Here is a 17,878-nt window from a genome sequence, read left to right on the forward strand (position 1 = left end):
GGGGAAGACGAAGGCTTGACTGTACACCTCATCTAGTGGTTTATATGTTTTTTAGAGATATTATGTTCTGATACTCTAATTTTATAATATGGTTGTGAAACAATATGTCACACCCCCAAACCAGAAAGGCGGAAACGTCCGGGGGTGGGTGACTTCATGTCAAGTATAACAACACATGCATTATAGTAATCAAAGTACAACAATCATTGCATTAATAATGTATAAGTTTTTACATAGGTGTTCAAACATTGAACATTTGACATCGAAAGTAGATAAAGTAAAAGACAAAAGACGCAGCACGGTACTAGGTTGTCTCCTCAAAGGCTCTGGGAGTGTACCTGTCTACTGGATTCCCTGAGAATACAAGTTATTTTGAAAGAGAGTATCAACATTTAAGTTGATGAGTTCATAAGTATTAATTTCATTTATGGTTGCCATAATTTTAAGAAAATGATAGAATGAGTTCCAGAAAATCCCCTTATTTTCTATTACAACTGAAAAGTAGTTTTAATACCATAAAACCGTTTCGTTTAAGTGTTATTGTACTCATAACAAAGGATAACATAATTTTAACTCACCATAAAATTATAAGAAGAATGTTTTCTGTTTTGCTTATGGAAAATGATTGATGCAGTAGTATTTCTTAAAAATACACTACTGGTGTAATAACTACCCTATAATTAAACTGGTTAATTAGGGTTAAAATGTGATGTGGTTATAACCATGCTGATTGACTAGTATAAACACGACGACCTTCTGGTGTCGAAACTGATGTGACATTTGTCACCCATAGACCGACATGTCCCACTGTAGCTAGCAGCGAGGTGTGGGATTGTCAGTCCCGTATAGATATATACACACAATGTCCGCTCTCCTTCCAGGAGACTCTGGTTACAAAACACGACATAACAAGTATATTGCTATGCCGTGAAATAGTATCTCACATTTTTGGTTTATCTAGTTTTAAGTAAATATTGAATTATATCCTTTTCTTAACAAAGTAGTTTAAACCTTGAATACTTATCTAGTAAAAATAGATTTCTCGTTTGTTTCATAAATTATACATATTATAATTTATATGTTCTATCTGATTAGCATGATCTCTCATGAATGTACCCCTTTGCTCAACGTGATACAAAGGTAACAATATTGATTGAAGTAACCTTTTATATTCTTATATGTATAATATATATAATTAAGAAGGAAACGACATTCGGACAAATAACTCCACCTTAAGCCCACATCCAAACAAGGAAAAGGAAATAAGGCAATTCATTAGTTCTAAGCCCTTTAAGTCTTATTTATATACTTATACATATATAAACATGATTTTGACAAATATAAGTTTAAAGAGTTTATAAGACATTTAAAAGAGTTTAACAGTGTTTAAAAAGAGTTTACATGACTTTAAGTCATTTTGGAAGTATTTGGTAATCTTTTATTGTAAACACAATATTTAAAAGCATAAGAAAACCTTTTGTGTGATTGTTATCACAGGTAAATATTAACACAATTTAATTGTGTTCAACTTGTATCCCCCCCCCCCTAAAAAGCATTTAAAACCATTTAAAAAGATAGATTATAGAGGTATGAACTCACCTTATGTTGGGGATTCGATTGAAGATTTGGTATAGGACGTTAACTCCACAAGTGAAGTCTTGTTAACAAAACCGGTCCTAAACACAATTTATGTAATATATAGGTATACTATTAATGAATATACTCATAAGAATTCTAGGAAAACAAACTAATTTGCAAGTTTAACTTACAAATAAGGGTGTTAGAAGCAAAGGTGGAGGGTTGCATGTTGTTCACGGCCAGGCTGTGTGTTCACACTACAAATAAAATGATATTTAGTGGCACAGAAAAAGTGCCACTAAAAACTAAAAAAAAGTGCCACTAAAGGCACCATTGGCAATCAACGGTACAAAAAAAAGTGCCATTAAGTTTACAACACCAAAATTATTTTCTGTAAAGTTTCAAACCATAGATAAAGCATGTTTCAGGAGTTGCATATCACAGGTTGTTTCATTCAAAAATATTTCCTAGTAATTTAACATAGTGTTATAAAGCCTCAACATTTAGATAATTGACAAAAAAAGATGTAATGATGTATAACACTCATCATTTATTCTTTTATGTATTCGTAAAAACTAAAACTTAAAATAAGTTACAAGAAAGATTTGTAAAACATAAACAATGTAAATAAAAAAACAAAGGAATACAAACTTAACCATCTTGAAAAAAAAATGAGAAACCATACCTATGGACTAGGGAGAGTAAAATATATGTATTAAACTATTAAGAATTAAACAAAATGATTACCTTTTGATGAAATTGTATGCAAAAGAAACTATGATCGATGAAATTACAAGGTGATTATTGTCGAACTCAATCAATTCCACTTTATGATTCTTCGTCCTGGATTAGACAAAGCAACACCTTCTCCCCAATTTCTGAACAAATTCCATTTCCTGGCCACCATAATTATACAGTACAGCCAACAAACTCTGTGAACCCAGGTCGAAACCCTAGGGTAAATAAATCGATATTATGGACAAGCAAAGGGTTTTAAAGTGATATAAAAACATGTATAAGGATGAGCTAAAGTCGAAGAGAGATGAAGAGACCCGCTAAACATAAAAATACAAATTAAAGTTTACCTTAGAATCAAATATCGCCGATTGTTAAGGTTCCTAATCCAGATTCGTTAATCTTTGCCAAAACTGAAGATCCATGCACCCCTATCATGTGTTTTACATTGACCCCCTCTCATAATCTCGCCTTTGTCCCTCTTTCTCGGCTCTAATTATTGTCCGATTTGTGATACACAAGCAACAAAGTAGGAAAATTTACGATCTCAAAAAAGGCAACGAAAGTTTAAGTGTGTAGGTCTGATTAAAATTTAAAATTTTGGTGTTGGCGGAAGCATTTTAATCATGGGGGGAATTAGGAAAGGGAACATGAAAATTAGAATTTTCAATCATAAAGTGGCATAAAATGATAAGTTCCACTAAAAACAATAAAATAGTGGCACAAAGGCTTGTGCCATTAAAAACTTGTGTCACTAAATGTAATTTTGTTTGTAGTGTCACGGCCCAAGAACAGGATACCCGGGCGGTCCAGTTGATATTGTAGGCCCAATGAGAGCGGTCTAGATCCGTGTTGTAGGCTCAGGAGAGCGGTCCAACTATATGATGGCTTATGAGAGCAATCCAAGTGTATTGTAGGCCTTGCGAGACGGTCCTGTCAGACTGAAGACTTATGTGTGCATGCATTATATGTGTATTATTGTGATAGGTATATTGGGGAACTCACTAAGCTTTAACTAGCAGTTGTGGATTTAAATGTTTCATGTACATTAGAGGATCGGGGGAAGACGAAGACTTGACTATACACCTCATCTAGTGATTTATATGTTTTTTAGAGATACTATGTTATGATACTCTAATTTTATAATATGGTTGTGAAACAATATCTCAATGACTGATGTTTTATAGAAAAATGTTTTATTCCTTTTTTTTAAAATGAAAAAATTTTATTATGATTTTTTGGACGTTACACACTGTCCTCATAATCATCATACAACGGAAGTGGTCTCTAAAAAAAAACAAGTAACCCAAAAGTAGAACTTATCTCAGAAGGACGACGACGAGATTGCCTGCAAGAGTAACCAAACCCAGACGATTGCCCCAGTTTGAAAATGGAACTACCCCTTCTACTCTTTCAGCAACGGAGAGACGAACCAACAGTACATGTAATTGCCCAAAAAAACATAAAATGCATATACAAACAAAAGAATCTAAGGACAATAGAAACCAACAAACCCACAAAACAATAACAAAATAGATGCATATGAATGCAGGAAGAAAACCCTAGACAATGTACCAACCAACAACGGAAGAATGACGAAAGAAACAAATGAAAATCAACTTTAGAGAGACCTAGAATGACACAAATGGAAAAAGCAAGGGAAAGCAAACATGTATACACCAAAAACCACTCTCCAAATACCCCCCCCCCCCCCCAAAAAAAAAAAAAAAAACAACAACGAAGCCAACTATTAACAAAGATCGACTCCAAACATGACGGTAACATCTTGCCTTCAAACCTGATCTTGTTCATAGGCTGCAACCCATGTCTTTGTTTCTAAAAAAATTTGTATACATTTTAGGTAGGGGTGTGTATCAAACCGCACCACACCAAACTGCACCACATAACGCGGTTTATAACTTTTACGGTGCGAATTGTGGTGTGTAATTTTGTTAAACCGCATTATGCGGTTCAGTTTGTGGTTTTTATTTACAATACTGCAGTTAAAACCGCACCACACCACATATTATATATATAATGATCTAGTAACTTTTCTATATGCATGAAACAATAACGGTTATAGTTTACAAAAACTTTGAGCAGTCATAATTAGTAATGAGAATGTAGGAGGTGCAATGGTGCTTTTGCTTCACATAGAAATCAATGAAAGTATATATTTGGTTGTTAGCTCACATTTTTTAAATCGACATATACAAGTTTCAAATGTTTATAAACATTAATAAACCATGTTGATAACGTATTAGCAATTTTGTCATTCTATCTGATTGGACTATTCTAAAGCACTAAAAGGAAAATAGAGTTTGAGAAAACAAAATATAATCATGCAAAACACCTTACATATACAAAACAAAATACAATGATGTATATACTCAACAAAGATTTGGCTAAATTTAATTATTTATGTTTGTCAAACTGTATAAACCGCACAAACCGTCCGCATAAAATTAGACCGCACCGCATAATATGGTTTAAAACTATCACCGTGCGGTTTGTAATTTTGACTCTAAACCGCAGGACGGCCTATTAAGGTATTTTGCATGATCACATTTTTGTTTTAGGTAAGAAAGATTAAAAAGTCCGTTAGCATTGGGCCAGCCTAAGTTTTTATGACCGGATTCGGCAGGCAAATATCCACCGCTAGATTTGATATTTTATCAAAGATCCTACCTACGCGATACCACATGTGATAATGGATCTCTTTCAACGGCTATAGTGATCGTCCCTCTCTCAAAACCCTAATTGTCGAAATTCTCTCTACTAAATCGCCCTCACTGCCAGATTTTCTCATCATCAAGGTACACCAACATCCACCTTCAGTAGATCAATTTTTCGTTTTTCCGTACTCAGATTCCGCTTACTCGCGCATATGCATGCACGTATTCATCCCTGAATTCAAAATTGGTTAGCTTTAATGTTGGATTTTTCTATTATTCAATAGGTCTGTTCATTCGCAAGGTTATGCAGTCGATTTTTGCAGTTCTTTGTGTAAACTAGTAATTTGATTTTATAATTTAGGTTAATTTAGAAAGTTTTGGGTGCGCTTCTTATTTATTGAATTATTTTAAATTTCTCTGAGTAAATTGAGTTTTAAATTCTCGCAGTTTTCATGTCACCAGGAACATTGGGTCTCTTTATTTTTCTGATAGTGTTATGTTTTTTAACCTTTCTTAGTTTTGGTGCCACCAGGAACATGAGTCGCTCTAGCAGAACTCTATATGTTGGCAATCTCCCTGGGGATATTCGCGAGCGAGAAGTGGAAGATTTGTTTTACAAGGTAATTACATCCGGTTTCAGAGTCACACCCAAATTTGAACTCGTATTTTTATTACGCCTGGTTTCAAACTGAGTTTCACATGTCCCAACAAATGGTTTCACAAGTGTGGCAGCATATGGTTTTCAAAATTGATTCCTTACACATCACAACACGGTTTCAAATTGAACTCTACATTCCAAAACTTGGTTCCAAACATTTTTCTAGGGTTTTACGTAGCCATTTAAGTGCATTTGCTAGATTTTATGCCTTGGTGAAAGTGGACAGCATTTCCGCTTCCAAGAGTTGTGAATTAGTTGGATTTTTAGAAGATATATATTTCAAAGCACAAATCAATATGATTTACCATATTAACCAGGAAAAAATAGTAACTCATATGAAGCACTTCATTTGGAAAGCAACATCACTCTTTTGTGAAAAGCTTTTGGAAGGAGAAAGTTAATCTGATTCATTCATGTATTAAATATGTCCATCTTACCCAAGAGTAAGAATGAGATGAATGATTAATCTAAAGGTTGTATTAATAAATTTTGTATATTTTTATTTATTTGGTTGCAGTATGGCCGCATAGCCCATATTGATTTGAAAATTCCACCAAGGCCTCCAGGTTATGCTTTTGTTGAGGTAAGCTTCATCATTGTTTTCATTTTTATCATTGTTTTCCTGATACATGTTAATGTTGTTTCTTTTAGTTTGAAGAGGCTCGTGATGCTGAAGATGCTATTCGTGGTCGCGATGGCTATGATTTTGATGGACACAGATTAAGGGTGGGTCCCACTCCCACATTTAATATCATTATTACCTTGTTTCTATTATAGTCAAAACATTTAATATGAATACTTTGAACAGGTGGAACTCGCCCATGGTGGTCGTGGTAACTCATCTTCTACAGACCGTCATGGCAGTTATGGCAGTGGTCGCGGTGGTGGTGGTGGTCGCAGTGGTGGAGTTTCTAGACGCTCTGATTACAGAGGTCTGTCTTTATTTTATTTTTACATGTTTCATTATGAATACTAATTTCTCAAATATAATTTTTTTTATTATATTTGACACAGTTATGGTGACTGGCTTACCCTCTTCTGCATCATGGCAAGACCTAAAGGATCACATGCGCAGGGCTGGAGATGTTTGTTTCTCCCAAGTTTTTAGGGAGGGTGGTGGTACTACAGGGATTGTGGACTACACAAACTATGATGACATGAAATATGCTGTAAACATTTTTCTATTTCACCTCTTCAGGGCTATGTTTAAAATTTGAAGCTTATAATTTCTTTTATAATTTTGCTTACAGATACGGAAATTGGATGACTCTGAGTTTCGAAACGCCTTCTCTCGTGGATACATACGTGTATGGTTTCAATTAATTAATATGGAAACTATGCATATATATAGATATATGATTAATATTTCAAGCATATATATATATATATATATATATATATATATATATATATATATATATATATTCATGGGTTATAAAGTATGTTTTTAATCTACTTGTAGGTGAAGGAATATGATTCAAGCCATTCTAGGAGCCGGAGTCGCAGTCGAAGCAAAAGCAGGAGCTATAGCAGGAGTCGCAGCAGGAGCATAAGGTTGAAACATTTTCTTATTGCATCATTTATCTGACATGTCATGAAAATGAAATTAACAAACATATGTTCAAATTCTGATGCAGCAAGTCCCCAAAAGCAAAACCCAAAGCTTCAAGATCTGTCTCACCTCGTTCTGGATCTAAATCAAGGCATGCTTCTTTTCTCCCTTGTAATATTTTTGTTTTGCTTTTTCTGACTTAAGATTCTATATTTTTATGATGACATGAACAAGTCTTATTCTACCATGTTAGTGATACTGCCAGTACTGTTTAGTTACTATGCATTGTTGCTTATCTCATTTTCAATGCTTTTCGTTGTCTGGATAAAATGATGTTTAAAAAATACTTGAGAAAACTCATGCACACATTGGGGAGTTGGAATATATATATATATATATATTTTTTTTTTCCTTTGCTACTTTTAGATATGGGTATATGGGATTATGATGGGATATGGTGCAATTGCCTATAACACTTTTGGTTGTTGAGGTATTGTGGTTTGTAGATGCGAATTTTGGAATTCCTTGTGGTGTTGTTAAATAAGCATATTGGGAAGAAGAAGAATGATGGAAATGGATTTGCAATGGTAAAGCTGGAATGTGAAGTAGGGGACTATACGGTACAAAAACAAATTTGGACCATCTGATTGCCACATATACAATACACGGCTTAATAAATTTAATTATAATTTATTTTTGGTTACCTCGTAATTGATTAGATCCTGCATGTGGTATATTGGTCTCTGTTGGGCTGCTAAACATGTGTGGATTTTGCGTTGATTAATACTCTATTGATTATGGAAGTGGGCATCAAGGCTCTCTCCCACTCTCTCTCTCTCTCTCTCTCTTGGATCAGAGGAACATGTGGATATTAAACTCGCTTGTTTCTGGAACTTTTGCAGATCTCCTTCAAGATCCAGATCTCCCCTACCATCTGTAAGTCAAACTCAAACCATAATTTTATCTAATCTGCTAATTTTTAACCTTTTTGTAGTTTGGTCTAAACACAATTTTTGATTTATTTGTTTATTTATAGCATCTTATTTTTTGATTTATTTGTCCATATAATGATTGTGTGACATTGGAGTTCAGCGCCCTAAGCGGGTAAGTAAAAGCCCAAAAAGACGCAGTCCTAGCAAGAGCCCCAGCAGAAGCAGGAGCAAGAGTTTATCTCGGTATATAATTTTTTAGCCTCATTCTCTCTCTCTCTCTCTCTCTCTCTCTCTCTCTCTCTCTAAAGATATATGTATCCAGGTAATAAGTTAGCGGGTTGATGATTATGGAGGGAGTGGAAAAGGAGCATGAGTGATATGGTGATGTTGCTTACTATTTCAGTTATTAATAGTGGTGGATTATGATTATGATTATGATTATTGATGAGATTCGGGAAGAATGGATTTGTGATTTTGTTTCAGTTATGTGACTGAGTTTGGTGTTAGTTTCTGCTCTATTTGAAACAATTTGTTCTTGTTTTTCATGTATCACTTGGTACATAAAAAACTTTGCATCATTTATGGTAATCTTTTATGGTGTTTGTGTTGTCTGGAAGTCTTGGAACAAAGGCTTTGTTTGTTATGCATCACATGATAGAACACACAGATATCAACTGGACAAAAATTTTATTTTTTTAGTTCATTAAAAAGGCTACCAGTCTCTCATCAAAGGTTAAAAATGTTATACACTATACCAGTACAAAAAGGTATAAAAGCAAATATGTTGTATATCTTTTAAACCAAAAAACCACTAGGTTAAATAAACTAATGGCTAAATATGTAATTTTATTTGCTATTTGATAACAGGTTTATTGCAATAGATACGAAATTGATTACTTGACTCCTAATATATAAATAATCAAAGACAATTTCTTTATCTAAAGACAATTACCTAAAATCTCACAATAGCAACAAGTTTCAATGTTAAAATATAAGTTTAAAAAAAAATACATATTAGATATCTAACAAATTTTCTAATGACAGGTGATTTACGGGGTTTGTTTATTTAAAGTCTTAAGTTGGTATTGGTAATAAAATATTTTTAGTGTTTGCATATAAGAATATTTTTGTTAAGTGAATTCACCACTGATTATTACTTAAATAAAAAGTTTGTCAATATGCCAAATGCCGTATGCCGTATGCCGTATTTTACAAGTAGAATATGGTTGTATAAGTTATACAAATTAGTAAAAATATGAAATATTGTAGCGTAAAATTGGTACAAAAATAAAATAATGTTGCATGGTATAAGTAAGTATTTAACATGTGTCACTGCATGTACTAAAGATATTTGATACAATGTTAGCATATTATACTCTTAGAATGAACTGTGATTTTATATTTCGTTTAAAAACTCAAACTTATTGCATAGATTGAGAAAAAATGGAACCCCATTATATAAAGAAAACACTCAACACCTTTTATGATATAGGTCTAAAGCTGTCTCGAAGAAGAATCCAATTTGTAATTTGTGTTGAGTATTTACTATTAACCATGCTCAATTAAGTATTTAACCAGCTTATTTACAACTTACATACTCCCTCCGTTCCAAAATTATAGTTCATGTTTCATTTTTGGTTTGTCCCAAAATAATAATCCACTTCTAAAAATAAATAACATTTTTACCAAAATACCCTCTCATTATTACTTAACCAAGTAAACATTTAATGGAACATTTAATGCAAAGTAAGGGCAAAGTTGTAATTTTATTAAATAAAGTTAGTGGTAATTAATGTTTTCTTAATATGTGTGTTTTTTGTCTGTAGACAATAATATTGGGACGGAGGGAGTATTATATAAATTCCAAAGCCTCGATACGATCAAATCTAGTCCTTACAATCTTGAGCTGACTGGTTGTATGTTTCAAACTTGTTTTTATTTTATTTTTATTTTATTTTATTTTATATATATTGATATCCTAACCTGAATTCGATAAAGATGCTACTTAAACGAGCTCGAATAACTTAGGCTCATCTACAGCCATGGAATTAAACGTTATATAGTAAACAAATATACGACACACGTCCTCCCAAACTATTGGTTGATGGAGATTATGTCGTACAAGATGCCGTTAAGGCTAACACCGTCTTATTCTGCTGTCAATTCCCCCAAAAAAGCTTTGCCCACTCAAAACCCTCTCACCCGAATCAAATCCCTGATTCGGATCATCAATTTTACCTTGAGCCCTAGACTTGAGAATTCTAACCTAACGCTTCTTCTTTCTGATTCGTTAATCCAGAGCAAACGAATCGGACACCAATTCGATGTGTTTTTACTGGTGATTTGATAAGAAATGTCTGAAACTGTAGCTGAAAATGTGTTTTCGTATCTCCCCGATGATGTAGTTCTTAACATATTCCTCAAGCTTGTTGATGATCCGCGTAACTGGTCGCGTCTCGCTTGCGTTTGCACCAAATTCTCATTTCTGATGCGCACGATTTGCTGGAAGAACAAATGCCATCAAATGATCCCCGCCGTCGTCTTCAATCTTCTCCCACCAGACGCCTCCGTCAATTCAACGGTATCTCCTCCAGGCGGCTGGGCGTCGCTGCACAAGCTCGCCGTCTGCTGTCCTGGCCTCATGCATTCCGGTGTCCTCCTCGAGAATTCCGATTTCGGACTGGAGCGTGAACTAGGTCCCGACGAAAACTTTCAGGAAACGAAATTGTTTCAGATAGGTAAGTCTCAACCAAATCCTTCCTGTTCTAGCACTGTTGATGATGATAAGATGAAAGAGGCTAATGTTTCTGTTACTACGTCTGATTGTGCGTGGTCGTTGTACGATGATCTCTACTTGGATACTGTTTATAACACCGCTTCCAAATCTCAAGATCAAGGTGAGACTGAGGTATGCGAAGAAGAAGACACAAAAGCTTCGGCTGTTGTTAAAACAGCTTGTGATTTTGCTGTTTGTAAGAGGAGAAAGATGTGTAGATCTTTTACGTCTCATTTAGCATCTGAGGGTTGGAATTTCAGCCGGGAGCAAGGAAACAAGCTGTTGGCTAGTAGGTTTAGAGGCGATTGTTTATACATTTGTGATTGGCCTGGTTGTGTTCATACTGAGGAGAAGCGAAATTACATGCTGTTTCGGGGTGTTTTTAAGAATTTCAAGAAATCTAGGGTTTGGAGGACCATTAACGATGGGAATCGTAGCAAGATTGATCTGAATTGTGCATTTTGTCCTAGCAATGAGGTGTGGGATTTGCAGTCGGCTTTCTGTTTGAGGCCTGCTTATGGATTCCATGATGATGGGGAGCCAGTTGTTCGAGCTTATGTCTGTGAGAATGGACATGTGTCTGGTGCCTGGACTGATTGGCCATTGTACACTTGAAGATAAGTATTGCCTTATTTTTCTTTAACTTCATCTCTATTAATTAGATTGTTAATTGCTTCAAGCATCCCATGCTTATATCACTTCCTTTATGTATTCGATTCTATGTTATCTGATAATTACTTTTGGTCTGTAATTGCACCTATGATATATTCCTTAAGTTCAACTATGTTTTTTTAATCAAATTAACAAAACCTTGATATAATTTTGCTAGGAGTTGATGATCTCTATTTTTTTAGAAGATCTGGAACTCGTTTATTGATTGCATGATCCAGTTTCCTATCAACAATGAGAACTGATTTGTACACAATAGTTTCTTGTCATACACAACAATGATATACTTTTTTTATATATTTATAGTTGTGTATGGCAAAAAACTGTTAGTCCCATCAACAATATTGTATAGTTGTTTCAGTGCCTTCCTTTAATAGTTGTTTCAATCAAGACCCAACCACTCCTGTTGTTTTCAAACTTTAATAAAAATGAAAACAATCGCCTAAAACGGTCCATTTTTGATCTTGACATACCACCTTAAAACCCCAATGCAATGGCATCTAAACCTTTTCATATTACAAAGTAAGATATATATGTCCACAAAGTTGACACATCTAAATTCTTTTCGATTAAGAAGAAAATATGAATACGACCCATGACCCAATAAATTCGACAATTTGACATCAGACAAAAAGTTGATGTAACGGATCTCATTTTGGTTCCTTCTACGACTAGGTTCATTCAGAATAGCAACTTTTTCAAATTTGAGAAAAAAAAATACAGCTGTTTATGATATGGGTCGTCAGCTATTCAAGCTGTTTTTTTTTTGGTGGACCAGGTTTCTGACCATTTGACTGTTTGAGACTTTGAGTCCATTACCACAGCCCACTTAATAGTAAAGTTTTAGAGAGATACTATTCAATTACCTTAAAATCACATGACTAAGGTAGTGTTTGTTTTTTGTCTGCAAATCTGCGTGGCCTCTTCTGTCTGCGCCGCGCAGACCACGTGCAGACATTAGCCTTCGCAGACTGTTTGTTTTTTTGAAGACTGCAGACCTAAAAATGTCTGCGCGCCCTCTTCTTGGCGCAGATGTGGACCAGACATCTTCTAGCCTAAAAAAACATATATATCTTTATTTTTTTTAAGTTTTTTTTTTAATTTATATTTTTTCCAACTTTATTAATGATAAACAATTTGAAAAAAAAAATTACAAAACTTAAAAAAAAACGTTCGACGATACAAACATGATATTTTTGACAAATTTATAAATAAAGATTTATTACAATAATAATCGTTGAAGTTGTTTATATAAATATGAAAAAAAAAATCAAAATATATTCTTATATTTTTTTGCCAAATTTTGTAAAACATTATTTAATACAGTATCGTCAATTTCTCGAGAAAATATTTATGGTACGTTTTTAATAGATTTAATTGAAAAAATCGAAGTTTATTTCCATCTATTTATGTATCAAATTCTTTGATCACTAATTATAACGTTTAGTTATAACTTTGCAACTAAAGTTGTTGGTTTTATCAAATATATATGTTAATTCATACCATATTTATTTTTATTTTTTATACAATAATACATAAAAGTTGATCTAGATTCGTTAATTATTTATAACAAAGTCATAAAAATATTAAAAAATCACTTTGAAGTTTAAAAAAATCAGTTTATTTATATTTCAGTTTATTTTAGTAGCCCGCAGATGTTAAAAAAAAAACAGTCTTTTTTTTTCAGACTGCAGACGTTTGGTGCACCTCTTCTACTGCAGAGGTCTACAGATGTGGTCCGCAGACTGCAGACATTTTGTCTCAGAAAAAACAAACAGCACCTAATACATAACATGATGACATTAGAGTTTCATAAAATAATGATTCAGTTCGAAAAAAGTTTTTTTTCCGAAGTATTACTTTATTTTTGAAATACCTAAAGTTGAGTAAATTACACGAATCGTCTCTAATCGTTTCTCGTCCAGGTGCCAAAAGACACATTCAGTCTCTAATTTCAAAAATTAACTTGGACCGTCGGTTCAAACTTTCACGTTTCATCCCTAAAAGACAATTTTATTACGGTTTTAGTCCGTGCTATATCTGAAATGACCATAATACCCTTATATATTTATTTTTCAATTAATCTAATACTATTTATTATTATTTATAATTTTAAAAAAAGCATTAGGCCCCACTCTCTCTCTCTCTCTCTCTCTCTCTCTCTCTCTCTCTCTCTCTCTCTCTCTCTCTCTCTCTCTCTCTCTCTCTCTCTCTCTCTCTCTCTCTCTCAGATGAAGAAGAATCCCGATCGCCAGAATCACCGAAAGGTCCGACCACATCAATAGATTTAGCTTTATCTGATATGATGACCAAGCTTCCAAATAACTTACATGTGACAACTTTGTGGAGTTTCTATAAAAAACAAATCCACGATTCCCCATCCTCTACCTTCCCCACCTCATAGGCCAATATCAATGTTTGGTTTTATCCATCCATGACTACCATTAGAAGCAACATTCTCTCGTAATTCCATTTCAAGTGGGCAATATCTATAATGGGTACTCCGTGCAAACTTGTAACAAACATCCAGAATGATATGACTTTAGCAATAAATTATATGATATACATATAATGTTTACGGCATAATAAATATGAATCTTATCACACAACCAAGCGTAAGGAATAATAACTCAAACCGACTGTCTTGATGTGTTATGATGCATTCACTTGCTTTTTTAAGATTATGACCACAGGTTAGGAAGTTGCGTGGACAAGTTTTCCATGGTCCCTTATAAAAGTTGCAATGCCTCGCATTTCACACCCCCAAACTTGAGCCTTAAAATATCTTTTTTGAATTGAACATTTATATCACGAATGATACATAATACTCTCATTACTATTATTAGCCATTACACCTTTAATAATGGCCCAACACATTTTTGTTTGCTTGACGATGGTTGGGATGCATTGGGGTTGTATATGCATGTGTGTTTATTATGTTATATATGAAATTCGTAACAAATTAACATCTTTAGCTAATATAGCCTAATACTTATGGGTTGGTTTTTGTTTTCATAACATTTTGCCTAAAACCTGTATGTCGTGGATTTCGTCACTTTTATATCAAATCCCTCTTGAACACATTTCAAACCCAACGATATTTTCAGATCTTATTTGTTTTTTAATAACACCATATTTATAATATTAAGTGTTGGTTTGAGAGCGATTGATGGTTCCTCTATGAAAACGGGATTTGAAAGTTGCAGTGGGTAAGGCAACATCTAAAAAATGATGGTTTTTCTTGTACTTAGGTCTATATCATCAACATAATTATATAGATCAACAAATTATTTTGATTACATACATTATGCATTCAGGAGGTTAAGAATATAACCTTATATGTGATTCAGTTACATAAACTTTGCTAACAACAACTAGAATCCAATCAACATAATTAATATTTGTTGGCAAATGTATATTATACTCACTTCATGCCGATGTGGTGTATTTCATAACTGTCATTTCTTCTTTACCATGTTCTTCAAGTATGTAGAGGACCTCTAAACATTTGGCATGCCGGATCCACTATGGTTTTTTTGGTTCCTAAGCTAGTGTTTTCTAAAATGTTATCTTAAGCGTAAGGTGGTTGAAATGTTCCGGAATTTCGAAATTTCGAAGTAGATATGCTTATTTGAAAAGATCGTGTCACCTTTATAGTTTCGTACAATTTTACACATGTTCAAAAATTACAAAGTAGTTTATGTCGATAGAAGCGATTTGGAAATTTGTTTAGTTCGAAAAATTAACTTCGAAATTGTCAAATTTCAAATACTGCGGTTTGTTAGATGTCATTTCATGCATCTTTTGGGGTCGTTTTATTATCATTTTAGCATAATATTTTGTACATTTACATGTCATTTATTTAAATAATGTTCAGCTCATGTCTTTCGTTTGAATTCTCGTATTGTTCATGTTTTTATGTCAATTTCAGATAGTTCAAGGGGAGCAGTGCTTTGGGAGTAGCTGGATGCATGTTTGGAGCTTAAAATGGAGCTTGGGACTTATGGAGTATGTTGAGGAATGATTGGAAGATGCTTTGGTCAAGAAACATTCGATCGAATTGATCACACGAAGATAGAATCTGCAATCTAAAGTTAAAGGATGTTGCTGGCAGCTTTGACCCCCTGTCAGTATTTTGACCATATCTCATGAACCGTAACTCCGATTGACGCGATTTAAAATGATCTGAAAAGTAAACGAAATTTCGGACGTCATAGGCTAAACATGCGATCGCATGTTGTTATGCGATCGCATGTTGTCACTATGCGATCGCATGGGCCTTTATGCGATCGCATCTTTAGTCGCAGCTTGTCTTCGAGGTTTTTTGTGCCAAAAATTCATCCGGGAGTGAAAATTCAAAACACGCGATCGCAGGTTGTGCCCATGCGATCGCAGGTTGGCCAAAATTTCTCGAAATGGTATTGTACTTCATTTAAAAGGCCCGGGACGCGTTTTCTTTAATACATGCGATCGCAAGTTGTCTATATGCGATCGCATGCGCGTCGTTTTTGCTGTTGGACGTGTAAATAGACCCTCATAACCTTCCAGTAACCGAAGTTGGGGATTCCAGAGGTTCCAAACGATGAAAATACGACTTTGGAGGCGTTTCTTCTCCGATTTCAACGATTTCTAAAGATCTGAAGACTGTGGATCATCTCCTTCAAGTAGATTAGTAAGATTAGTTGTTTGATGTCTCTTTTCATTTGTTTTTATCAGATTTTAGCCATGTCTGGCTAAAACCTTAGTTTTCAGCTCTGCAAAGACGAGTACTTTCCATGTGATTGATCTTTAGATCTGGTTTTTGATTTGTGTTTCTATCTAGATTCTTCAGTTTTGTTCTTAATGAATGTTTGATTTTGATTCTTGTTAGTCTGATCGCCTAGCTAGGGTTTTATCATTTCAGTTAATCAGTTAATAGAATCTGTAATTGTTCTTGTCAACTGGTAAAAGTAACAAGTATCAGATTGGTTCCGTTTTGGGATTAACTCTGGTATAAACTGTAAAAAATCATATCTTTACGTTTCTGAGCTTGTGAGAAGTATTGGGTATTGCTGGGAATTTTACATAGAACTTAATGCAGCTTTTCTGATTTAATTAAGAGTTTGTTTAAATGAACAGTAAAAAGTTAGGGTTAATTCAAAGAGCTTGTTTTGATTAACTAATTTAGGTAAAAGAGATTATACTAGAGTTTGTTAGTTTTTCTCAGTACCAGCTTAGATAGAACACATCTCAAATAATCAGGTCAATATTGATTGCATGATTAGGAAAGTCGTAGCAGAACTGAAATCCTTTTTTTATATTGATTTTCGTTTAATTTAATAGCACTGCATTTTTAGTTTTAGTTTTTAATTAAAACCCTCTTTTATATTCTGTTTCTTGACAAGATGTGTCTGATGCAAAAAGACATTGACTTTTAGGTTGTGTCCTTGAGGATTCGACCCTACTTCCCCGTGCTATATTTTTAGTGCACCCAACAGTGATAATTTATTTGCTTAATACGCGCGCGACAGCGTGTTAACACGGTTATTTAGCAATTTTCGAAGTCAAGAGGTTATTATGTAAGACCAATTTGATTTTTAAGGTCACTAAGGTCAATAACTCAAACTTTTATAATTTGGCTAATTACAAAGTAGTTTATGTCGGTAGAAACAATTTTGGAAATCTGTTTAGTTCGAAAATTTAACTTCGAAATTGTCAAATTTCAAATACCGTAGTTATTTTGCGATTTTCTCAGTCAAGAGGTCATTATGTAAGACCGATTTGATTTTTAAGGTCACTAAGGTCCATATCTCACACTTTTATAATTTGGCTATAGAAGCATCTCCAACCACACACTATTTTTAGAGTGTAAAATAGTGTTTAGAGTCTTTCATCTGCAACCACATTCTAAAATCTATTTTACACTCTAAAAATAAAGTGTAAAAATAGATGAGATGATATAACTTACACTCCAAATTTAGAGTGTAACTATTCATTTCTCTATTTATAGAGTGTAAAATAGAGTTGAATTTGAGTCTTTACTCTATTGGACAATATTCTTGATCAGTTTACGGTTTAATCCAAACTTTTATTTTTTATACAGAAAAGTCCCGATTATTTTATATTTTGCCTAAATTAACGAAACAAACCTTATTTTTTTCAACAGAAAATGAAGTGAGCAGTCTAAAAGTGATCTAAAATGCATTTAAAAGTTTGTTTACAACCTATTACGTAACTTTATTAAAAAATTTAAATCCTTATTTTAATAATAGCTTTTGTAATGATACTTTATATATATAATTAAATTAAGAAACAGGACAAAAA

General features: G+C 33.7%; 2 protein-coding genes across 6 annotated transcripts; both read left to right on the forward strand.

Moving 5' to 3' along the window:
* Positions 1-4,979: 4,979 nt before the first annotated feature.
* On the forward strand, positions 4,980-8,746 carry SR34 (RNA-binding (RRM/RBD/RNP motifs) family protein). Of its 4 annotated transcripts, none has more exons than XM_079064725.1 (12): positions 4,980-5,129; positions 5,521-5,608; positions 6,164-6,229; positions 6,298-6,372; positions 6,455-6,578; positions 6,661-6,815; positions 6,897-6,953; positions 7,109-7,200; positions 7,284-7,349; positions 8,101-8,134; positions 8,291-8,373; positions 8,453-8,746. In XM_079064725.1, the coding sequence occupies exons 2-12, from the start codon at positions 5,525-5,527 to the stop codon at positions 8,454-8,456; spliced, it is 840 nt and encodes a 279-aa protein (XP_078920851.1). In that variant the 5' UTR covers positions 4,980-5,129; positions 5,521-5,524; the 3' UTR covers positions 8,457-8,746. The 4 variants fall into 4 exon arrangements, with proteins under 4 accessions (XP_078920851.1, XP_078920853.1, XP_078920850.1 ...); XM_079064727.1 differs by having other exon boundaries at positions 5,000-5,235; XM_079064724.1 differs by having other exon boundaries at positions 5,000-5,206.
* Positions 8,747-10,190: 1,444 nt separating this feature from the next.
* Positions 10,191-11,657, forward strand: LOC145133302 (phytochrome A-associated F-box protein-like). 2 transcript variants are annotated; one of them, XM_079068248.1, is made up of 2 exons: positions 10,196-10,868; positions 11,022-11,657. In XM_079068248.1, the coding sequence occupies exons 1-2, from the start codon at positions 10,484-10,486 to the stop codon at positions 11,519-11,521; spliced, it is 885 nt and encodes a 294-aa protein (XP_078924374.1). In that variant the 5' UTR covers positions 10,196-10,483; the 3' UTR covers positions 11,522-11,657. The 2 variants fall into 2 exon arrangements, with proteins under 2 accessions (XP_078924373.1, XP_078924374.1); XM_079068247.1 differs by having other exon boundaries at positions 10,191-11,657.
* Positions 11,658-17,878: the final 6,221 nt, after the last annotated feature.

Source organism: Lactuca virosa, chromosome 8, assembly GCF_052849685.1.
Source record: "Lactuca virosa cultivar CGN04683 chromosome 8, Lactuca_virosa_CGN04683_v6, whole genome shotgun sequence".
Lineage (NCBI taxonomy): Eukaryota > Viridiplantae > Streptophyta > Magnoliopsida > Asterales > Asteraceae > Lactuca > Lactuca virosa.

Bases quoted from the DNA above. Each gene is read 5' to 3' on its own strand.
- LOC145133302 (XM_079068247.1), top strand. From the start codon at position 10,484: ATGTCTGAAACTGTAGCTGAAAATGTGTTTTCGTATCTCCCCGATGAT.
- SR34 (XM_079064724.1), top strand. The intron at 6,230-6,297 runs GTAAGCTTCATC...TGTTTCTTTTAG, and splicing joins CAGGTTATGCTTTTGTTGAG to TTTGAAGAGGCTCGTGATGC. The intron at 6,373-6,454 runs GTGGGTCCCACT...TACTTTGAACAG, and splicing joins TTGATGGACACAGATTAAGG to GTGGAACTCGCCCATGGTGG.